Source organism: Anastrepha obliqua, chromosome 3 (assembly GCF_027943255.1).
Source record: "Anastrepha obliqua isolate idAnaObli1 chromosome 3, idAnaObli1_1.0, whole genome shotgun sequence".
NCBI classification, from domain to species: domain Eukaryota; kingdom Metazoa; phylum Arthropoda; class Insecta; order Diptera; family Tephritidae; genus Anastrepha; species Anastrepha obliqua.
Genome location: NC_072894.1, coordinates 55,693,485 through 55,711,180, shown reverse-complemented (window position 1 = coordinate 55,711,180; position 17,696 = coordinate 55,693,485). Strand labels below are relative to the sequence as shown.

Sequence of the window (17,696 nt, the reverse complement as noted above, 5' to 3'; positions counted from 1 at the left end):
CATCCGCTTAGTCCAATTTTTGCCATACTCTTCCTAATGTTTCGGCCGGTATCTCACATATAAATGCTGTAATGTTGTCTTCCAATGCGTTAATTGAAGCAGGCTTGTCTGAATAGACATGAGCTTTAACATAGCCCACAAAAAATAATCTAAAGGCGTTATATCATACGGCCAATTGACAGGTCCCGAACGTGAAATAAAATGTTGACCGAACTCGCCTCTCAACAAGTCCATTGATATGCATGCTGTGTGGCATGTGGCACCGTCTTGCTGAAACCCCATGTCATGCAAGTCAAGCTCTTGCATTTTGGGCAAAAAAAAGTTGGATATCATTTCACGGTAGCCCTCACCATTCACGGTTATGTTACGATTCGCAGGATCTTTGAAGAAGTCCAATGATACCTCTAGCCCATAAACCGCACCAAACTGTGACCTTTTCTGAATACATTGGTAGCTCTTGCAATTCTTCTGGCTGGTCTTCACTCCAAAATCGACAATTCTGCTTATTTACGTACCCATTGATCCAAAAATGAGCTTCGTAGCTGAACACAATTTTTCGATAAAAAAGTGGATCTTCGGCCAACTTTCCAAGAGCCCATTCACCAAAAATTCTGCGTTGCGGTAGGTCGTTCGGCTTCGATTCTTGCACCAGCTGTATTTTGAAAGACTTCACACCTAAATCCTTTCGCAATATTTTCCACGTTGTTGAGTAACATGGACCCAATTGCTGCGAACGGCGACGAATCGATGATTGATGGTCATCATTAACACTGGCCGATACAGCTGCGATATTTTCTTCAGTTCGCACTCTACGTATGCGTATTGGTGGTTTGATGCCCAATAATGTAAATTTGGTTCTAAATTTAGTTAGTCACAATAGCTCGAATAGCCGCTTCAGTGGATCGATTAAACTGACCACAAAATGGAAGAAGCGCGCGATAAACTTTCTTAACAGACCACGCATTTTTATAATAAAATTCATTGATTTGCAAGCGTTTTTCGTTTGTAAGACGATTGATGGTTAAATTATAGACCAAACTGAAGATGTTTGACAGTGAAACAAAGCACGTAACGTGCGTCAGCTGTTTAGAAAGATAATAGCTAAAAAATCACTCGTTAGCTCGAGCATTGAAACTGCAAAGCAGATAACGTTAGCTCAGATAAAATGTACAATTAAAACTAGGTACAATATGCAGAAGGTAGGTAGAAACAGAAATATGATTACAGTATTACAAGTGTGCATGCAATGCACGGTGAAAAGATTTTGAGAAGTGTACTAGATACCTAGCAGACCGTTATTCGGCTCTGGCGAATTTGACAAATATTCTGATGCATTCGTTTTGTGTTTCACAAAATTTAGCTTTAGCTTAATGAGTAGAATCCAAAGTTCCCCTTAAAAAAATTTGTTTCCACCATACCTAACGAGCAAACCTGGTATCTATCATCCTTGCATCCAATGCTTATTTTTTGTACGATTACAGAAATCGGATGTTTCTACTGTTATTTTATGAAGAATGGCAATTTTACATATTTTCTACAAAGATAAACCAACGCAAAAATTAATTATTTATGTTTTGACTTAAAACTGCATACGATTTATGCGGATTCTTGCTGCATACAGGTGTGTTTTGATATAATAAAAAAAGTTAAATTCGAAAGAGATTGTCTATCTTCCAAAACTATTAAAGAGCATTTTAAGAAACAAATTATTAAATTCTGTCAAAAATTGCCTTCTCTAGAATTTTTGAAAAAAATTTATCGAAAAATCTCCATTGTTCGGCGGTCGGTAATATTAGGACTAGGAACCACAATAGCATGCACATATTGTTGATTATTTTTACTGGGAAAATTTATTTTTATACAAATGTATTCTTTAATTTTAATATTACGCAAAAACGCCAAATGAATAACAATTCAATAACCGCAGTTATAAAGAGTTCGAAAAATAGAAAGTTATCATATTTTGAACTGGACACTGAAATAGCGCACTTTCACTAAACTGCAACAAAAACAAAAAATAATTATTTCAAATTAGTCAAATTTGCATATTAATTATTTACTTGACTAGTACTTTGTTGGGTATCCATTATCTTTTGAAACTTGTTCACACCTGCTAGGTAAACTACTAACTTTTAGCATCTCTCCAAACGAATGGGATGCATTATTTTTTCCCCCACTCTTAATCTTAATATAATTCCACAGATTTTTGATGGGGCTAAGAACGGCACTTTGTGCTGGCGAATCTCGAACTGCACTTTCCCTTTGGAAAGCCAATTTTTCACCTTTGAGGTCGTTAACACACATGAATACCCTGTTTAGTGGCATGTAGTTGAAAGAATATAGCTGCATCGTATTTTTGAGAATGTCAAGATAAGTAAACTCATCCATATTCCTATTTGTTCTCCCTATGGGTCCGACTCCATCCCAAGAAAATGATCCTCAAACTTTTAAGTTGCCCCGACCGTGATTTACCGTCTTTGTTGTGTACGGGGGATTGAACTCTTGGTTTTTTTACCGGTGAACAAAAGTCTTCCCATCAGAACCAATCATATTAATTTTAGTCTCGTCCGTAAAAGTGTTATCTTACAGTATTTTGCTTCTGTGGGCATTTGCCTTAATATTTTTTTCGTCGGTAGCGGCTTTTTGCTGCTGGCACGCCTTTTAAAATTTAGAATTTGGTTATTGCCCAGAGATTATATTTTTTTTAATATTCAATTAATAGTGATTACATTCTTATAAGTGTACTTATTCTTAACAAGCAGGATGGATACTTTATGAGGTTTGCACTTAGACCTCATATTCTACTTATCACAATACCTCATCGAGACCCAGTTCTCTTATTATGCTCAGGATAGAGCTGGATAGGATTGAGTTGGTCAACCCGTCACAACCTTCTCAGCGCTATTGCGCTGCATTCCAGGAGAAAATACATTGGAGTCTCCTGAGATTGATCGCAGTTTTATTCCGTCCCAGTGAGGATTCCAACTGGCGTAGTCCCATATTTTGGTGCCAGCAAACCTCCCTTAGTCCTAGCTCTTCACTTCTAAGCTTCTTCTTGATGGTGTGTCGTCCCGTGGCAAAGAAGAACTCGAATCCTATTAAGGCGAGGCCGCAGCCTCTCTGGCCAATGCGTCCGCTGTGTCCTGGGACCCAAATTAGCCTGACATGATTGTGCGTTCCTAGAAGATTAAGTTCCTCAATACACTCAAGCACCAGTGAGAACTTAAGCTCACTGGACGATAGGGCCATGAGTGCCGCCCGACTGTCGCTCAGAATTTCGATTCACTCATTCCGGGAATTTCTGTCCAAGTTTATCTCTGCACATAGACAGACAAAACTCCCCATGTACTCAGAGCGCTTCGTTATGCTGCCGTAGATTCGAGCACCTACGCCTTCTGGGGTCTTCGTGACATCTGGAGTTTCTTTTGATTGAATTTGATGACTTTAGTGATATCATATCTGGATAGCTTGGCAAGTGAGAGCTGCAGCCTCAGCACTTCCATGTTTTTATATGATATCACTTTTCCTTCTCTGGTTATATTCAGCTCAAGCATCACCTCCATTACAGAAATATGTGCGTTATTTTTGGTTACATTATTAATGGTTTAAATGGTTTAATTGATCTTTAGATCGTGGACGATGCTACGACTACTAACATACCGGTCAACTTCGATTACTTCTGTGATTTTTTCGACATTTTCCGCATTTCCCACATTATCGACGTTTTATTTAACTTCAAAAATGTATCAACGGAATTGACGAAATCAAAATTACACTTTATCTGATACGTTAGCTGGCTTGCACTTTCGCCTTTATCAAAGAAAAACTGTAAAAAGTACTTAATTTTTTTTTGAAGTGAAAACTTCTTTAGAATCGTTGGGAGTGATTTGAGAAAAAGTGAAACGAAAAAAGCGACACTCTTGGCTACGAATATTACATATACACGTAGCGACGAACTAAATAACTTTTAGGCCAGCGCCGACAGCATGGCGCGATAGCCGAGCGGCTAGCAATGTGAGCTTCCGATCCAAAATCCTTGGTTCGAATCACAAGAAAAAAAAAAATTTTATACAGTTATTTTATTTTATTTTATGATATGTTTATGAGGAGCTTTTTTTCATGGCAGAAATACACTCGGTGTTTTGCCATTGCCTGCTGAGGGGTGAGTGCTATTAGAAAAATAGTTTTCCTTAATTTTGGTGTTTTCACCGAGATTCGAACTGCGTTCTCTCTGTGAATTCTGAATAGTAGTCACACACCAACCCATTCGGCTACGGCGTTTGTTTAATTTTACTGATGCAAAAATGAGGAAAAATATATGAATAAAGTTTGCTTACTGTTTACACATTTTCCAAAGGTGACGGAGAACCAATAAAAAAGTCGATTTTCAAACAAATACGAGTGCATATGTGTAATTGTGTTAGAGTTTCGGTCACTCCCCAGCAAAACCTGCGTGCATATGTGTTTGTAACATTCAAAAAAATGTAATTGTGTTAGAGTTTCGGTCACGCAGGTTTTGCTGGGGACGCTCATAATAGCAACCGCGTGTGTATTTTTATATTCATATTCATTTTTATTTTCATTTTTAATATTTACCGCAATTATGCCGAAAAATAATGCAGAAAAGTGTTGTGAATATCGACAGAAAAAAAAATCAATAAATAGCATCACGGAATTCATTCACGAAAATTTAATAAAGTATACACCAGAAGTATCGCGGATACTTAGAAAAGATTACAATAAAGTTCCAATGATTTTAAGTGGCGATTTTAACGTAAATTTTGCATTGGACACAGCGGTTTCTTTAATTGACTTTCTCAATACAACATTCAATTTAAAAATGTGTAACAATCGCACTGAATCGACAACACGATCAAAAACAACCATTGACGCGGTATTTCAAAGATATGTTGACAACATCGAAACCAAAGCATTTGTATCATATTTTAGCTATCATAAGCCACTCGTATCATTTGTTGAAATTGAAAACATTGAGGATGAATAATAATAAAATGAAGAAAATAAAATATGAACTTTATAGCAATATTATAATGAGCCTATAATTATCTTGCTCCTAATGCTGCTTTCGTCTTATTCTCTCTCAGTTTGTTTTACGGAAGGTTTCACTTCTATCGCGTCTAACCGTTAGACTGGTGTTTTTTTTTTGTTGACTTTCATTGTTAGCACCCTGTAACTCACAAATGAATGGCATAAACTAAAAACAGCTAAAGAATTTTTTCAGTGTGACACACAAACTTTAAATATTTTGATCGATTCTTTACGAGATCTACCGAGAAAATAATCGATTTCTTTTCCCCCAAACTAAATTTAAACTCTTTCCCGCATAAGTGCAAAATAAAGTTCGATTAAAAGAATTTTTTTATTTCCTTGATTTTCTAATATTCATATATTTTGATGTGATCATTTTCTAAATAAATTATTTTATTTAAGAAGCAAATTACGTTATCCATGAGGAACTCATCAATGCATTTTATTTTGCATTTTTTATTTGGAATATTTTACTATTTAGAATTTTGTTTGATATATTTTTTCTAAACAAATTTGAGCTACGAAATGGTTAAATACTTACATTGCTGAGAGTCTTATAATGTAACGTTTTAAAATTCGTACTCTTTCAATTTCCATTAAAAAGATTTATTTTTATATTTAATTTTAGGTGCATAAAAAATTAAAAGTTGATGCAGCTTGAATTTTATATTTAAATTTTATTAAATAACAAAAAGTTGTATTGTACATGAAATGTCAGATTTGAAGGAAAATAAATGGCAATACAAGAATTTAGCGAAGTAGAGTAGAGACAAATGGCGCTAATTAAATATTACAAATGTTCTTTACTGTGCCTTGTATTAAAGCAATTCTATAATATTTTAAATTGCCATGTAGCTTTAGTAGCCCTGTAGTGCGATTCACTAATTTTTAACAATTGGAGAATTGTTATTTTTGTCTACAGTATTTGCCGTTTCCACTAACGATTTTGCTATTCACAAACTTCTACTAACTAACACTAAACAGCTGTCTTTTTCTTTTTATTCAAACTGATAGAAAGTGGCATCTTTGTCAAACTAAATATCAAAATGAGCGAATAACGCGAAGGAGAATAACAAAAACAAAACAAGCTGTTAAATTAAATTTTAAATGTTTTTTGATTATATTTGCACAAAGTAAGTAAAATAAAATAATTATTTATTTGGAATTAAAATTTACTTAACACTTTTTGTATATATAAGTATACTGCTTTAGGATATCATCAACAGTTTCTAAAAGAAACCGTGTCAAAGCCGAGCAACTCAATCAAAAATTTGTTTTGCCGCTCCATTTGGGTCATAGGAAACCTCGCCTTTGCGCAAAACAGATAGTGGTTGATTGCATTTGTTACACTACGGATGCTTCAGCTAGCGGACGATTGGCTCATGGATATTTCCCATTGCTCACCTACGGGTCGTTAATAACATCCAGTTGCAAAAAATCGCTGTTTAGCTAGAACCGAGTAATATGAAAGCAACTTGAAGATTAGATGATTTACCTGTTTTTCAGTGGGATTATTCTGGAGCCTCTAAGACTATGACTATCAATCTGAGAAATTAGGTCCTGAAACAAATTAGGTGTTAAACGGAATAGTTTTTGGAACTCGCCTGTAGCCAATTTGAGGGTTCACTACCTCCTCTCCATGCGTTACAAGCCAAATAACCAAAGAACATATTCGAATTTTTTTTAATAAGTTTTTATTAATGTAATTTCAAAATTTTGATTTAAACAACTAATTCTTGTTTTCTCGTTTAATTTAACCACTACAAAATTGGTGTCGTTTAGTTGCGATCATGTTAACCAATCTGCTGCTTCTGTCTTAGGAGAGATAACAATACGAATATCGTTAAAATGTGTTAGTAAATCGCACTACTGAACTTAAGGGGTAGTTTACGTCCTAGTGGATCGAATTTAGATGTGGGAGTACTTTGCGTCAAAGTTTATGTTCCCGGCCCTGCCGTGTCCGGCAGATCTGCCACCTTTTATGAATATTGTGGACTACGTTGCGTTAAAAAGAGTACATTTTAGTAAGTATATACCGGCTCAGTCCAATAAAACGCTTAGAGTAAAAATGCCTCTCCCATAGATTGCGAACAGTCGCCGTAAAAGGTATTCATACCCTTCCCGCATTAAATGTGTTAGCATATTTGTATATCTATTTTCTAATGGGGAATAAGGTAAATCAGCTAAGAATATGAATTAGACTAAGGGCTACAATATTTCTTAGCATAGATCAATTATTATCCAAATAAATTTAAATACCCTATAAAATAACAATAATATTAGTTGGCGTCTACACTTCTGTTAGGTGTTTGGTCAAGCTCCTCCTCCTATTTGAAGTACGTTTTTATGTTGTTCCACAAATGGAGGGGCCGACTCCGAACGGCAATTGTTTTTTTTATGAAAAGCTTTTTCATGACAGAAATGCACTTGGAGGTTTGCCATTGCTTGCCGAGGGGCGGCCGCTACTAGAAAAAACTTTTTCTATTATCATTATTCTGTTTCACAGAGAAAAACGTTGTACGAGAAATTCGCTCGAGAAAAAGCATAAAAATGGAAAGCAAGACAATGATAAAATGAATATTTATCCAATTATTATTACGTCAGACTTGTTGTAAAGAAACTCGAAAATAGAAACAGAAATAAAAATGAAGGACTAACAAGAATTAAATTGAATAAGGAATTACATTTTGAGTTTTTTTTTAGGTCCTTATATACTTACCCTTGAAGTACTGATCTAAGTGAGTTGCTTAAAAACTAGTCAACTATAAATAAACTTTTCTAAGATCACTTCTGATGCCTTAATTTTGGGTCACTTTTCCATAAATTTATTCATTAGAAGAGCTAAACTTAAGCCAACATAAAAGCACCATTAATTTTGTACATAATTTATTTTTTTCTTGAATGAGTTTGCACGATATTTCTATTTATACGTAATTCAAATATTGGTCTAAAAAATTGGAACTAACTCGACATTCAGCATATAAACGTAAGCAATCTGCACCCGATTTTCCAGCTTGAAAAGCTTCCATGTAAGCAACATCGATATCTTCTCTTCCAGGGCTTTAAAAAGTAAATTTTTAAATTAAGTATTTTAAGCTAAAAACTCTAAAGGCTTTGACTTTTTACCTTAAAACAACATCCATTATCTCCGAAAATATTCCCACATGCTCATCTACTTGGGCATTTTTACAAATGGAACGCAGCAAACATTTATGTCCATTACCATGCTGTAGCTGCATCAGTGCTTCTATAGCTGCGTAAGCAAATTTTCGTGAATCATCTGTTTGATAGGTAGACCCTGGAAGTAAATTTTTCAAAGAACGTGCAAAAATGTCCTCCCATTTATCCCAAGGATAGAGTGGCTCATATGGTAAAGGGTAGAAGCCACCTTGGATATTATTTATAGAAACTATGGAACGCCAATCGACGGGATCATCTACATTTATTGAAGCTATTGGACCGGCATCAATCTGAAAAAAGTGGTAAATAAAAATCAAAAATACTTTATTTTCCTTTGAATGAAATTTTAGTCCTGATTTTTATTGAAAAAATTTCCTTTTTTTATTGTTATTCAGTCCAAGCCGAATAAAAAAATAATATATTATATCCGCAGATATGTACGTTCCCAATAGAATCAGTTAATAATATAAAAATTAATTCTTTTGAATCCATTGAAATTTGCACAGCTCTTACATAAAGGTTCAAATGTCAAGCTAAGTCGCACCTAAGCCATTGAATAATTTTTGGCCCAGTCTGAACCTGGAATATTCCGTTCATCAGTATAAAAAGTCACCAACAATATAAAGTTTGGCATTAGGAAAGCCGAGATGACAAGATCCCTATCAGATTATGCAACTATGTTATTGAAATCAAATCCACAAATATTCATTTTCAACTCGCCTTATCGGTTCGAGCAAAATGATTAACTCAGGCATTATTACATTTCTACTGTGGGTTAGTGACGGCAAATACCGCTACCAGTAGAATAACGCGCTGAAAAAGTATTTTGACGAAAGAGAGATGTACTCACACATTCATACATAAGTACCTACATTTGAAGGTAGTTAATTTCGATAAAAAAGGAAATTATGGATATTTCTTAAGTATTCGCTTGCGGTAGGCGTTGACAAAGAAGCTTTTCTCTGGGCTTGGGGCAGCTACAACCAACATCAATGTATTTGATTTTTGCGAATATGTTGTTTGCCGTTGCAAAAATAATTGAATACACTTAAGGAATTCTCTTAAACTGGAAAATTGGAAAACTCAAATACTTCGAAAATTTTTAAGGCTGGTTTTAAGAATGCCCTTTTTTGCAGGCTAGTAAAGAAAGGCAAAATGCAGAAATTTGGCAGTTCAGTTCGAGCTTATTTGTATATTACACCGTACCAACTGAAGTAGGTATAAAAACAACGTTTATATTTTTGTATCTTTTCTTTATAAACATTATTGCCACATATTACTTAAGTTTTCAGTCAATCAAAAGTTTTTTTAACCACTCTGATTAGAAATTATTTTTTATGCTATGGGAATAAATTTCCGCCCTCGTAAAAGAGGTGTCGTTGCTGATACTATTTTTGTGTTCGCTCTAGTAAAATTATGGTGATTTGAAGGTACATATGTGAGGTCTCGATTGCAGTAGTTAGCATTCGTTTGAAGCGTAAAGATCCTTTTTTATCTGACGTCAAAAGTGTCTACGTTCGTCCCGAACTAACAGCATTTGCAGGAAGTCACGCTTCATTATTACTTTTTAAAGAAAAGTGCAGCTGAAACGTGTCGTATGTTGATCAATATTTACGGTAATCACGCTCCATCAATTAAATAGTGGTTTCAACGCTTCCAACTTGGCAATTTCGACGTTAGTGATAAAGAGCGCGAAGGGGCACCGAAAAAATTCAAAGATACTTAACTAAAGGGTTTTCCAAACAGAGGTGTTATTTTGATATTCAAAGAAAAATGCTATTTTTTACACCGTAGTAGCCGTTAGTAGTGGAAAATAACATCAGGCAAATGACCACCACGACCACACGCGCAGGACAATATCCTTTTCATGAAATTTTCCATAACCGAATTGCAAAGTGGCTGCCCTATGTCCTCGATAGCCTCACGAATTCCATCTTTGAGGTTTTGAATCGACCCTGGGCTGTTGGCCTAGACCTTCTCTTTCACGTGGTCCTAAAGAAAAAAGTCACAAGGTGTTAAATCACAAGATCTCGGTGGCCAATTGTGATTACCTCTTCGAGAGATAACACGGTTCGGAAACTTTGCCCGTAAAAGATCAATGGTTTCGTTGCTTGTGTGGCACGTAGCACCGTCTTGTTGAAAATAAACGTTGTCCAGATCAATACCACTCAATTCCGGCCATAAAAAATCGTTAATCATCTCTCGATAGCGCAATCCGTTCACCTGTAACACCTGTTTTTGAAAAACCCTTTACAACAATTATTGGATGAAGACGCATATCGAACCCTTGATGATATATCTAAAGAGTCGAATGTTGGCAGATGAACCGTCGGTAAATATTTGCACCTGTTGGGAATGGTCCAGAAAGCAGGTAACTGGGTGCCACATCAATTAAAGGAGAGGGATATCGAGAGACTTTTAGTGGCGTGTGAAATGCTTTCTGAATGGCAGAAAATAAAAGGTTTTCTGCATCGCATCGTCACTGGCGATGAAAAATGGATCTATTATGATAACCTTAAGCGTCGAAAATGTTGGAGCCTGCCAGGTGAACCAGGTCCATCGACAGCGAAAAAAATATTTATGCTTCAAAGGTTATGTTGTGCATTTGGTAGGATCAGAAGGGTGTAATCGATTATGAACTCCTTTAACCAGCGGTCATTACCGACTGCAGCTAATACATTTGCTCGTAATGCGTCGAATTCTCAAAGAAAAGCGGCCGGAATGGGACGGTAGATATGACAAACTGATTTTGCTGCATGACAACGATGAACTGAATTGGGAAATCTTGACCCACCCGCTGTATTCTCCAGACGTTGCGCCTTCCGATTACCATTTGTTTCGATCGCCCAATATAAACTGTTTAAGTAACCTCCTCTTAATTTCTTTCCAGTCTTTAAGTATGCAGCAAATAACACTTTTATTTTTCAATTCATTTGCACGCTGTATCTCTCAAATAATGGAAGCATGACGACTACGCATGGCAGATCACATCACAAAGCTCTGCTCATAAGAGTGACTCCGCTACTCACATCAATAGTTTTATCCAGAAATGTTTAGACCTACCACGCAAATGAACGCTAAAAAATTTTATGCGCTAAAGATCTCTAGCAATACTCTCTCAATACTCGAATTCTCAACTTTATTCTAATAAAATTTGACTTAAAGTGACGTAATTTTCCAAGGACCCAGATCTTGTTCGCATTTGTCCATCAGTCCAATTAAGGACTGGCGCTACTCAACAGCACTTTGGATGTGGCGTTTTTTCTTTTATTGCTAAATAAGCCAATTTCTTTCCAAGCTATTGCTAAATAAGCCAATTTCTTTTTCAATGGTCTTCAGCTAGAGTTGATCAGGTTGGTGCAGACTGAAGCGCATTTCCAAACAACTTTTCGGCATTTAAATTAGAAATTTTATTTATATTTAAGATTTCACAATTTTAAACAAATCTTAATAACAAAAAATTTTATAATTGGGCTGAATACCTCCATTCATCAAATATTAAAGGAGACGCTTTAGCTGCTCTATTCCTGTCAACGTCTAACCCCGTCATAGTTTGACAGAGTCAACCGCAATTGAGTAGACGCATATGATATTAGCATAGCTGGCCGCAATACCTGCTGATGGGAGTTTAAATGTGATCTGTACAATACACAAGAAAGAAGACCCTGCAGACTGCGCCAATCAGCCCTGTGCGGAATTATCACCAGTACCGTTTTGTGGGAAAAACTTAAAACCTCCGTGAATGATTTTTTTTGTACTTTTTCAATGTAGCTTGAAATTACATAAATTTACCATCGACTACGGCTACACAATAAACATTGGAGAAGACCCGCGTAAGCAATTGGTGCACACTTTGTCGATTTTGAGAAAAAAAAAAACAATTAGCTTCACTTAGGCGGACACTGCATAAATTTTGAGGAAGGACAAGGCCTAAGAACTAGCTAAACTATCAGTGCGAAGATGGAGGTAAAAGAGGTATTCCAGGAAAGAATAACTCCTATAGCATGTGCTCATTTTTCAGGTAATACGAAGCCGAGTTCTCAATTCACTCAGCAGACCAGACAGTATCCAGGAATGATAGAAAGGTACTAAATACACTCGACCACTTTTTTTATTATTTTATTGCCATTACCGCATGTATAACAGATAGCGAGGAAGAAATCTTGAATCCAGCCAAATTCACATAGGGGAGTGCGAACTAGCAGTTTAGCAAAATATTTTTTTTTTTTTGTGGTTTATGTACGATATTCTGATTACTAATACTCTTCTTTGTTGTTGGCTTATTTGTTTAATTATATTTTAATTGAAATTTTCGCTTCAACTACTTGCCAAATGGCAAAAACAAAATACTTGTCAATATTGTTGTTCCTCTAGCGAAGTCACCTCCTACAAATTCGCGGATTCTTCAACGTAAACTGTCGTGAATATTCTAAAGCACACTAATATTATATAAAAAGTTTGCGTTTGAGAAACTATGCTTTGTAAACTTTTGAAACCATTTACTATTATATTGTCACTTTTTCGGCTGTTCTTTAGAATTCATTACCTTAACTAGTCCATTGCCATTAAAAATTAAGCTGCGCCTTTGGCGTTGCAATTGCATAAACTCTGTTAGATTAGCGCCGATTTGAATGTGATTTAAGCGGGCGTAAGAGAATTGAGTATGAATTAAAACAATACCAACGAAATACTTTATGAAATACATATTTCAATATGAAAGACTTATTCCGATCCAACCGACCACACTTACAACCGAGCTGCAACGAATTGAGATGTCAAGTCAATCACTAGCCATCAATCGCTTACCTGCGAACAAGAATTTATAGCTAAATAAATAATTAACTTAACGTAACATTATGGCCAAGCAAAAGCGAGTAATTGATTTTTATAAAATGTAGGTAGCCGCCGCGACGAAGACAAGTTGTATTGAAATTGTGGCTAAATAAATATTTTGGAATAATATTAGTGGGATTGCACAAATTGTTACCGATATGCCGCTTGACTTTTGGGCACATCATACATACACACAAATATATGTATTTATAGCGATGCACATCTAGACCTATATCTGAGAATTATTATGCAAATAGAAGAAAACATTTTTTCACATCTACGATTTCGACAACTTTGCTTTTCTGCTTAGTGCCTCTGGTGCCATCTCAAAACTGGCCGTTTTCCCTTAAAATATATATCACTTGCGATGCGTGATATTCTTTACACTTTGTTACATTTTTTTATACTTTATTGATATTCGATGATTCAATGATGGTGTAGATTTTTTATGTAAATTTAGCCAATATACAAACACCTATACGTATATACTCGTATGCCTGTAGAATCAGAAAGAAAGCAGAGCAGAATTGTAAACAACAAAAAAGTTACAGGATGAGTCCTCTACATGGTTGTGCATTGACAATCGAAGTGGTCGTGAGTAACCATGACATTTGGCCTGGCATCTACTCTTATTCATACGTAAACATCTAAAGTTATTCATTTGTAAGCAATACTGGCGCTCGGCTCACAATTGAATGTTACAAACTGAATATAGATGCAAAGTTAATGACCACTCAGGCTGGGCTATAGGACATACCTACATAATCGTACTTTGTTTGACATTGCTTGGCTTTGGTGATAAAATTTGCATAAGTACAAGTATTGCAGACAAAGGGTGAGGTTGGAACCCTTACACATCTACTCGAGCAGACAAGTACTACAGGTATGATCGATTGCAATAATGAAACAATTGTTTATCCTACAAATACAACACAATTCATCGAAGACTGGCAAAATAAGAGTATAAACAAAAAGAAAAGTACACAAAATCAAAGAAATAGTGAGAGTTTAAAGGAGTAGACTTGCTTATTAAGAAGCGCAATCAAACTCAAACCATGCAAATTGGACAACAAAGCAATTAACATACTAGGTTGTTCAATAAGTTTTGCGGTTCGATAAGAGAGGATGCTGCTACTAGCCTTTCTTTTGTTACATACGTTGGTACACTCTTCATATGAGCGTATGTGAAGTTTCATTTCAATCTGTCAATTCATTCTTTGTTTCCAAGCCATTTATGGTAGTATCGACCTGTTACAGTATTTTCTACAATGGACAAAATCAAGTTTCGTGCAGTGATTGAGTTTTTATTTTTGAAAGGCTTAAAAGCAAACGAAATTTATGAACGAATGTTGAAAATGTATGTTATGCAAATGCATAAAGGGATGAGGATAGATATTGAATGATGAGAAGAATGAATATAGCCATGTCTGTCCTCCAACCGTCGGTACGGGCACGTGATAGCTCGAGCAAAAATTAATAATTAATTAATGAATAATGAAACTTAGAACACACAACCCAAACTAAGTACACCGTACTTATAATAGCTCCGGAACAAATATTATAAAGGGTGGTTAAGTTTTAAGGGCAGATATTGATTTTGAATAAAATACAATTTTTTTAAGAAATTATTATTGTATCATTTCTCTTTATTATAATAATAGTGGTATACCTGAATTACGTATAAGACAAAATATTGGCCAAATGGCAGCCGCGGCCTCGGCGGCACATCTCCATCCGATGATCCAAATTTTCGATGTGCCGAATCATCTCATCATCTTTAGCTCTTGAATTGTTGATGACTTATCGACCTACACCTTTTCTTTCAAATAACCCCAAAGAAAGATGTCCAACGGTGTCAAATCACATGATCTTTGCGGTCAATTGACATCGCCGCGACGTGAGATTATTCGGCCATCAAATTTTGCGCGCAAAAGAGCCATTGTTTCCTTAGCTGTGGGACAAGTGGCACCGTTCTGTTGAAGCCACAAGTTCGTTATCATCTCACGATAGCGAACACTATTCACAGTAATTGCTTGACCGGCCTCATTTTGGTAAAAATACGGCCCAATGATGCCGCCGGCCCATAAACCGCACCAAGCAGTCACTCTTTGTGGGTGCATTGGGATTTCGGCAATCACTCTTGGATTATCATTTGCCCAAATGCGGAAATTCTACTTATTGACGAATCCACTGAGTTGAAAATGTGCCTCATCACTGAAAATGAAGTGCGCGATATGCATTTTGATTTGAACGCCCGTTTTCATAATAAGATTGAATAACTTTAACGTGTTGCTCGAATATGTATCTTTCCATAGTTCAAATTGATTTTGTCTGAAATTGAAAAATGTTAAATGAAATGCAGAAAAAAACTTGACGTTTAGGTGTGGTTCCCATTAAATATCGGCCCTTGAAATTTAACTACCCTTTACCATTGGAAAAAACACATCCACTTTTTACGAGGTGTGTTAAAATTTTTTTTTTCGATAACAGAAAATCGCTGAATACGCAAAACATTTGTCTTATTTATGCCTGTCACAAACAAACTAAATGTGGAATAATGCTAAAACCGAGAATATATCTTCGAGACGAGTTTAACAACATAAAAAAATAATAATCGAAAATCGAATGTACGTAGCCGGTGAAATTTGAAACCTTCATCTTGTTTTTTGAACCCACCTCGTATATGTTAACACTAAATTTCTGTCTGTCTGTCACAAGCTATAATCCGAGTAAAAGTTTCGATATTTTTGCGAAACACGAGAAGGTCAATGGCGCTGATAAAAGATAAGTTTCTATTGAAAAATAACGAATCAGTTAGTAACCACGCCTACCTCACATATAGATGTAAGTTTTAAGCAAGTAAAAATTGCTTAAGTTCGGAACCAACATCAAATACGGTTCGGACTGAACTTCATTTACCCGCGAACATTTTAATAAAATGTAATTTGGACTACAAAAATGTGGAATCGAACAACTCATATAAATAAATTAAATTTTACTAAAATGTGCGTGGGTATATATCAAAATAATAACCATCGCTAGCGACACATTTTTCCATCTCTCAGCCAATTTGTGGTTCCCGCACCAAAAAAATTGGCCGTCTTTGGCCGCAAACCAATCATCGATTCATTTTTAGGTTTCTTCGGGAGAATTTAAGCGCTGCTCGGAAATTGCGTGGCCCATCGATGTAAACAAATGATAATCGGAAGGCACCAAGCCTGGTGAGTAAGCCGCATGCAACAGCGGTTCCCAATCGTACGTCTCCACCAAGTCCCGGGTCGCTCTTGTTCAATGTGGCGGTGCATTGTCACATTGTCAGTTCATGCGGCACCCATCTTCCGAACTTTAAAATCATGCCCATGTCTTTCAAACATTTGGAAATGGTTTTTTGGGTTACTCCCAACTGCTCTGACATCATTTTTTGCGTTTAACTATCATCTTCATCCAACAATGCTTGTAATCCGGCGTCCTCGAACTTTTTCGGTGGTCGCCCACGGTCCTCGTTCTCCACGCTGAAATAATCACTTCGGAATTTTTCAAACCACCTGAAGTACTGGGCTCTACTTAGAGCATGTCCACCATAAGCTTCTATAAGCATTTGATGAGCTTGAGAAGTGTTTTTCTTCAATTGATAACAGAAAATCAACGATGTCCGCAAATCGTTTGAAGGCACGAAATTTGACATTTTTAAGAGCGACAAAAATGCCAAATTTACGCTAATCCCCAGTATGCGGGTGAATGGATAATTAGACAAATACTATCAAATTTGTGCTACCCAAATACTCAGGGGTACATATGCTTAGATACTTGTCCATATATTAGTTTGGGGAAAAAAAAATCCATTATTTTTTATTGTGTAAAATTTTCGCGCAAATGGGTTAAAACTATTTTATGGCCGATCTTTAGCTCCTGGACGGTGCTACGACTACTATTATGGCGATTATTTCTTCGACATTTTCTTTAACATCATAAATGTCTGAACGGAAACCAAAATTGCATGGAATTAGATATCTAGCACTACAGCCATCTACCGAGAAAATAATGGATTTCTTTTTTCCCAAACTAATACTTTAGCATACACGCATGTATTATAATAAGTTAATGCTGCTATCACCAATCGCATACGTTGCGATTATTGATTTCCCGACTGGTATCCGTGTGACATGGCTTCCGCTTTTAGTCTATGGGATAAAATTCGTTAGAATATTTTAACCGCAGAAACGATTAGCCCATTAGCCTATAACTAGAGTTTTGAGGGCATCAATGACTATTCTCAAAATTATTTCTGACAAAATGTCAATCGATGTGCTGAGTGGAAAACATACAATGGTGAACTCAACTGAGTGCATATGGATTGAGTTTAACACATTGTTATCTAAATTTTGTACTTTTTAATCTGAAACTCTAGAAAATTTTGGAGTGCCCAGTAACTTGGCACATGAAGTTTTAGTAAAATAAGTGCAAGTTTCTAACAGCATTTCGCACCTTATGTCATATAAGCATTGATATGAAACCCAAACCGCAATTACAATTTTTTTTTTTAATCAAGCAATTTTTTTGCCGATTCAAACTTTTACTTTTCACCTTCACATTAAAATTGGGCTATACATTTCTTACTGCAAATCTAAAAATTC

General features: G+C 35.9%; 1 protein-coding gene across 1 annotated transcript; it reads right to left on the bottom strand.

Annotated features, from left to right (window-relative positions):
* Positions 1-7,953: 7,953 nt before the first annotated feature.
* On the bottom strand, positions 7,954-12,934 carry LOC129240730 (uncharacterized). The gene is made up of 3 exons (XM_054876701.1): positions 12,776-12,934; positions 8,176-8,519; positions 7,954-8,109 (listed from the first exon to the last, which is right to left on the bottom strand). Exons 1-3 carry the CDS (start codon positions 12,932-12,934, stop codon positions 7,974-7,976), a joined length of 639 nt encoding a protein of 212 aa, XP_054732676.1. The 3' UTR covers positions 7,954-7,973.
* Positions 12,935-17,696: the final 4,762 nt, after the last annotated feature.

Excerpts from the sequence above, each read along its gene's own strand:
- LOC129240730 (XM_054876701.1), bottom strand. The coding sequence starts at position 12,934 with ATGTATTTCATAAAGTATTTCGTTGGTATTGTTTTAATTCATACTCAA. Across the intron at positions 8,520-12,775 it reads ATGGCAATGGACTAGTTAAG|ATTGATGCCGGTCCAATAGC; the intron begins GTAATGAATTCT and ends CACTTTTTTCAG. Across the intron at positions 8,110-8,175 it reads ATAATGGATGTTGTTTTAAG|CCCTGGAAGAGAAGATATCG; the intron begins GTAAAAAGTCAA and ends TACTTTTTAAAG.